This window comes from Camelina sativa, chromosome 4 (assembly GCF_000633955.1).
Source record: "Camelina sativa cultivar DH55 chromosome 4, Cs, whole genome shotgun sequence".
Classification (NCBI taxonomy): domain Eukaryota; kingdom Viridiplantae; phylum Streptophyta; class Magnoliopsida; order Brassicales; family Brassicaceae; genus Camelina; species Camelina sativa.
Genome location: NC_025688.1, coordinates 22,566,650 through 22,573,573, shown reverse-complemented (window position 1 = coordinate 22,573,573; position 6,924 = coordinate 22,566,650). Strand labels below are relative to the sequence as shown.

Here is a 6,924-nt window from a genome sequence, read left to right as displayed (position 1 = left end):
TTTTTTTTTTTTTTTTTTTTTTTTTACAATTCTAAGATTATATTCCTTTCAAAGAAATGACAACACTAGAAAAGATGGAAAAAAAAATTTCTTAACAATACTATATAAGTTATATAGTTTCTGAATCACAATGATCTAAATATTTTGAGAAAACACAAGAATAGTGCGGTAGAATTTTTGAACAATTCTTTCACTAATGATATGTACAGTATATGTGTTAGATGTGAATGAACGACTGTTTCGTTTAATATACACCAGATTAAGTAAGTAGTTAACCGGTGGTGATGCTCAGTTCTTCCTTTGCTTTTATATGTTTAAATAGTCTTTTTTTGTTGAATCATCGACTAGGATATATATAGATTATGGTTAGAGTGTAGTGTTGTTAAATCCTTCTTTCAAGTTTATCTCAATGCTAACCGATATTTATAACCCAAAACTAAAAAGTCTTCTGATTTATTATCCAAAACTTAAAAATACTTTTTAATTACATGAAACGTGTTTTGTGAAGATGTATGAGTCAGTCGGTCACTTATTCCATTTGTCTATAAAAGGTTTTGTTTCCATCCGTGTACCGAAATCAAACCAATCTAAAATTGAATTTACACTCGGTTTAATTGTCTCTAAAATTCGAACAAAACCAAAAGCGAAACGGAGGAATCTTCGGTTTCGATACCGACGCTTCTTCGATGACTCACGAGTGTTGGGGCAACGGGCAGAAGTTGGGCCAAGCAAAAAAACTAGTGGAGTTGAAAAAATGAGAATATTATTCGGGCAGCTTTTTCAGATCTGCCCGTCTTTACCTACAATCTCGATCGCTGTCTCGCCACTTGTCCCCATTGTATTTGCCTCCTTTTTACTATTGAACGTCCTGTCGTTTTTCGCTCATACTCATTTGAGTTGACCTATCAGCAGTGAGAGTGGGGGACTTGCTGTGTATTCAAATGCGAAAACAGCATGATGTTTTTGATTGTTGGAGAAAAACGCTGTGAAGTGTAGAGGCTCAGACCTGAAAACGTCACGCAGTGTTCTTTGGGTTTAGGGCTCTGTTCGTCATTTCGTCTTCTTTCTTAGAAAAAAAAAAAAAAGACCAGACCTTTAACGAATTTTCTGAGGGTAAGATCCAGAGATTGATTCAATCAGCTTAATATTTCATTTTAAAAAATATAATTCAGGTAACTCCTTTTTGTTCTTTTTCCCACCAGATTTTTGAAATTTTATAGCCTTGTACTGTATCTCGTTTCTTGTATAAATGGTTTTGCTGTGTAAGTTGGGATGTGAAATTAGAGGTTACAAGATTGGTTTTTTCCTGTTCTGTGTTTGGTTTAGATTTGAGGGTCGTGATTGGATTGTGCTTGTATTCTCGGAAAACGACGGCAATCTTGTTTTATGATTTTGGTTACTGACTTTTGTGCTTTTGTTGTTGTTTCAGTTTTGTTCCTGGAAGCTATAACTAAGGACAGTCTAATGAAACATGACTTCTTCAGTTCATGAGCTTTCTGGTTTTGTCTCTCTTTCTGTACATCCCCGTCTTCTTATGCTATCTCCTTTTAACGTTTATCTTTCCTAACTGATTCTTGGGTTGGCCAGATAAGAATGATAGTCATGGGAAGCAAGAAGAACGTCCTGATTCCCAAACCCGACCACCGGTTCCTTCAGGAAGAAGTTCTGAATCTATTGATGCAACCTCTGCCTACTCAGAGCCCGTGGTAATTTCTCTAAACCAAAATCTCAAGAATGTGATCTTGATTCTGTTATAAGATGTTTGGTGTAATCTTGCTTTCTGTTCTTAGATGTTTTGTGTTTATAGTTTCTCTCTTTTTCTATGCTTACTAGTGTTTGTTTTGATACTTACAAAAGCCTAAATCTCGACTTTTGCTTGAGCTAGTTCAAGCAGGAAGGTTTTGACTTCTTTTGTCCCATGATTATTATCACCTTTTCTGCTAATATTTAGACTTAGTGCGAATGTAAACTTTGAAAACAAGGCTTGAGATAGTAATGATTCCAAGGAATGCAAAGATTTTCATTATTCTCTAGTTGAGAACTGAGATGCTAATGGTTTTTTTTTGTTTTTTGTGTGTGTGTTGGTGTTGAAGGCACATGGGCTCTACCCGTATCCAGATCCTTACTACAGAAGCGTCTTTGCACAGCAACCGTACCTTCCACATCCCTATCCTGGGGTATGTATTATTACTCCTCCCCTATGTCGGCTTCTTGATATTTAAAATTGCATCTGTTTTATTGTAAACACTTTTTTTTTGGTTGTCAGGTACAATTGCAGTTAATGGGAATGCAGCAACCAGGGGTTCCATTACAATGTGATGCAGTCGAGGAGCCTGTTTTTGTTAACGCAAAACAATACCACGGTATACTCAGGCGCAGGCAATCCCGGGCAAAACTCGAGGCACGAAATAGAGCCATCAAGTCAAAGAAGGTGAACTCCTTGGCAGGTTCAAACCTGTAAATTCTTTAGTTGATTGCTTTCTAACATGTTCTTGTTTTCAGCCGTACATGCATGAATCTCGGCATTTACATGCTATAAGACGGCCAAGAGGATGTGGTGGCCGGTTTCTCAATGCCAAGAAGAAAAATGGAGAACACAAGGAGGAAGAGGAGGAGGAGGCATCCTCTGATGAGAACACTTCAGAAGCAAGTTCCAGCCTCCGGTCGGAGAAATTAGCCATTGCTGCTTCTGCTCCTAATGGTAGATCTTGAGTAAGGTTCCTGCTGGACAACAAACCACAGTTTAGTTTCTGTTTTTGGGTGGATGTTTGTCTCAGAGCATCATCGTCTTTAGTGTTTTTGGACGTCTCTGTGTATAGGTTATTTGCTAGGGTTACGTTGTTTTAGTGATTAGAAATAATACTGAGCAAAGAAATGAAAAGTGTGATTGAAAGTATTGTTGTACCAAAATGATTATTATTTTTTTTTGGAATATGAACTCATGTTTTTGGAAAGTATACTACTAATGTAGCTTTGTTTGCTATGAACTTGATGGTAAAGTTAAGAGTCAAAATTGCGCTATAGATTGTGTATAAAGTTGAAGCAATACTGTATATTTGACGGATTAACCTTTTCCTAAACTTAATGGGTATGTGAAATGCATTCCGGACTCATGATGTGGACTATCACAATGCTCACTTTCAAAGTGTGCCCATTAAACACATTGCATATACGACCATGACATACATAATTTTACAATCGCAGTTTTCTTATATACGCGCTGTTGCTTGCGTTTCGAATTGTTCTATAGTTCTGTTTTAGTTTTGTCAAATCCGTCAACCTTTACACATCACTTTTTAACTATTTTCTGACCACATATAAACTTAAGAACTAAAATAGAAACATTTTTTTCACTCTTAGAATTTAAATTATGACATAGTAGTAGAAACATGGTAGTACAAGGCACTATACTACAAACCTCAATTGTTTTAATAAAATAAAAGATTCACCAATTTTTTTTTTTTTTTAAAGAGTACAAATTTTCTAATATCATTTTTAGAAAACTGTTTGGTTTTAGTTCGACTAAACTTTGTTTGGATTGAAGGTTTTAAGATATATATTGGTATATAGATATGTTCGAATGAATTTGGCACATAGATACGTACATCGATCGAATTAGTTGGTTCGTTCTAGGAAGAAGGTATTATATTCTTATATAGTTTGCCACTTTTTATATGTGCACTAAGCATAATCATTTCATTTCCAGACAATTTATATGTCTGAAGTCATGTTTTGTTCTCTTGCGCCTTTTCTATTATTTCTTTTTATATAAACCTTAATTTAACAAGGTTCCTTAAAAGCATTGCTTTGATTTTCAGACAGCTTCTGGCTGAAGTTTGGGTTGTTGGCTTGCGCTTTAGCTACTGTCTCTTTGGAGTTTACACAAGTTGATGTAAAATCTTCGAAGACTTTTTAAAACATAGTAACCAACGTATGTATAAAATAATGACTGACACATCACACATGCGTTTCCTTCTCTAGGAATTTTTTTGACTTACCTAAATAGCAAACAATTATTACTATATGAAAGTTCTCATAAGCTTAAAACATACATGTTCACAGATCATGTCAAAGTCATATCATGGGACGTACGTTTTCTTCTGATCAAAATTTGGCACATAAGTGTAATAGTATGTTGGTGCTGTTCTCATGGGTTCTTCCTAGATTCGAATCCGACTTCCATGTAATGAACAGAGTAATGGTGGTGGTTGTTGGTTCGTACCTGCAGTACTTACGCATTGGGGGCCGGCTTCCATTAATATCAGTCTTTGTGATGTTAACCGCATTTGGAAATTAATGAATTTTATCCTCACGCTTAATTAGTATTCAGTGAAATGGTTTTTGATCTCTTAACAATTTCTTTAGGCGCAGTAAGAGTGAATTTATGAATTCTTAAGATTTGAAAAAGAACCCTTTTAGAAAAGGTTTTTAAAAAGTTTAAAAAACTATGTTTAATGATTAGAAAAATATATAACAAAATATTTTGGGAATGTTTTCAAATGGCGACTGCAGCATCAAAAGATCTATGCGTTGTTGGTAAGGTCACATACACACATATGCACTAAGTGGTTTCCGTGTGTGAATAAAAATATATGGTTCATATGCGTGGTGTGTGGGAAGATGTATATAACTCGTATCATATATAAATAGGGAATGATTGCTGGAGATGTCTAGTTCAGCCTGGTATCTCAAGGCACACCTGGCTATCGTGGCGGTGGTGGAGCTTGTGGTCTCTCCCCATCACCAGTATTTTGCTCTCATGTTACTGTCACGCTCCTCGCTTCTCGGTAACTACTTGGTACAGATCTTTCAACATGGTGCGGCAAAGTGACTGTATCTTGGACCCATTCTCGGGCACTCGACTCTTGGGAATTCATTCCCACCCTACATGTTGTCTCCCTTTCCAGGAAGCTGATGATTCGTCATTAGTGCGAGTTAAGTTTTTAAAAACCCGTCAGAATCTTTGCATTCCGTTATGGCAATTTGTCGGTCTGCGGCCGGTGATTCGTTTTTGGACAGTCCTTCGCCATCTCATGTGGACTATCAGCTTTATGGTTCACCCTATCTATGCGGCTTGTATGCTCTTCTATCTTCTTAGTATTAGCTTTTGTTGTTGTACTTTATGTTTGTATCTTTATTGTCATGTTGGGATGATGTGGTTCGCAAGGAACCTATTAATCTTTATTGTGTTATCTTCCCATATAAGTTTGTTGACGGTTGTAAAGACTCACTCTAGAGGAGAGCTTTTGTCACTAGCTTAATGAAATGGGGTTTGGTTGTAAAAAAAAAAAAAAAACGTCCCATTATATTTTATCACAAGTATCTTCATAATGTACTTCGTCATCTTCTAGCCATAAACTGTGTTTATAATGTAGAGATTTTGATGCTAAATTGATAATATCTATTTCCTAATTTGAGTTGCACACACAGTGTGTACATACAAAGATACTAGAAGGAAAATTAAAAATTGAAATCAACTCCGTATCTCTTGTTCAGCTCTTCTCGATCATATATATGCTGATCATCATACCATAATCAACTATTGTTATCTAACTTGTTTGAGACATTAAGATTTATGTAACGTACGGATCCATTATTTAATTGAATAGTATAATCTTTTGAGTAACGGATCACACCCTAAACGATCATCTTCTAATAGTATAATCTTTTTGAGTAACGGATCATAATGATATTTTGAGTAACGGATCCAATGTTTGATTAAAAACGATCATCTTCTTCATCAGAATTCTTCAAAATCAAACTCGATGTTGTCAGATGACGTAATCGGAAAATTGTATATTTGTGGAACGTCTTTTATAAGTTCGATTTAAAACCTCATGGCGAGTAATATCCACAAACTTTAATCCCACTCATAATTATTAAATTATATACTATATATGAATATTAATATGATCAAAACAATATATGCATGAGCAGCCTATCAAACTTGGAGCCTTCCTTTCTATCCATGCCTGACTTTACACCTCTATCATGCCCATGCATGGGTCCCTTTCTCCACCTCTTTAATCTCTCCTCTTTAAACACAAATAGAAACAAGAGATGTGAGATTGAAGCAAAGCAAGAAGAACACAATTGTGACAAAAATAGGGCTTTTCATTTGACTTTTTTTTTTTCTTCTAATAAAACTTTCATTTCGTTCCAAAGAGTGGAATAAAAAGACACTTGTGCTTTTTCCTTTCATTGAGTGTGTGATTTCAATATCATTGCTGCATCGATTTCCCATTTATGGAGTAAATCCATGTTTTGTTTTTGGTTTACTTTAAATTTATATATACGAAGTTTGATTAGCTATTATGGTGCTTTATATATTGTCGTACAGTATATTGTTTTACAGACCACATAACAAGTGTTTAAACCGAATAATTAAGTAAGTTAAATGCTGTACTCTGTAGCGCTAACGTGGCCATCGGTTTTTATTATTTTTTATTTCGTAGTAAAAGATTCTAGTCTTAAGCCAAATTTTGGAATTTGCAGATCCATATGTAAAATTTGTAGTGCCTATAGAGAAAATATGTTTAAGGAAAACTGATCTCTAGTTTCGACTTAACTCTAACCAATGATATTGTGTTGGTGATACCATGTAGAATGGTTAGATTTAATGATGGTACGTACGATCCCCCTAACTTTCATATAAATTTTTGCACTCAGTGATATCTGATAAGTGATGACTATATACTATATTTCAGATAAAAATTTAGGCCATTCCATAAGTATAAATGTAGGGTTGTGAAATAAGTTTCAGTTCAACTGCACTAATTAGTTTGACTCCAAATTAGATGTTATTAGACTGCACTCCTTGTGTATATCTCAGTTTATAGTAAACTTCTGTATATATATTATCTTTCAACCTTGGACGGCGTTAGGAAATTAGCATTTCACTTGGTGGTCTATCTTGTTAATTAG

At 35.0% G+C, this 6,924-nt stretch overlaps 1 protein-coding gene across 4 annotated transcripts; it reads left to right on the top strand.

Annotated features, from left to right (window-relative positions):
* LOC104781870 (nuclear transcription factor Y subunit A-4) lies at positions 1,081-2,954 on the top strand. Of its 4 annotated transcripts, none has more exons than XM_010506641.1 (6): positions 1,081-1,172; positions 1,430-1,499; positions 1,588-1,706; positions 2,094-2,177; positions 2,267-2,431; positions 2,503-2,954. In XM_010506641.1, the coding sequence occupies exons 2-6, from the start codon at positions 1,472-1,474 to the stop codon at positions 2,710-2,712; spliced, it is 606 nt and encodes a 201-aa protein (XP_010504943.1). In that variant the 5' UTR covers positions 1,081-1,172; positions 1,430-1,471; the 3' UTR covers positions 2,713-2,954. The 4 variants fall into 4 exon arrangements, with proteins under 4 accessions (XP_010504943.1, XP_010504944.1, XP_010504946.1 ...); XM_010506642.2 differs by lacking the exon at positions 1,081-1,172 and adding an exon at positions 1,201-1,262; XM_010506644.1 differs by lacking the exon at positions 1,081-1,172 and adding an exon at positions 1,268-1,286.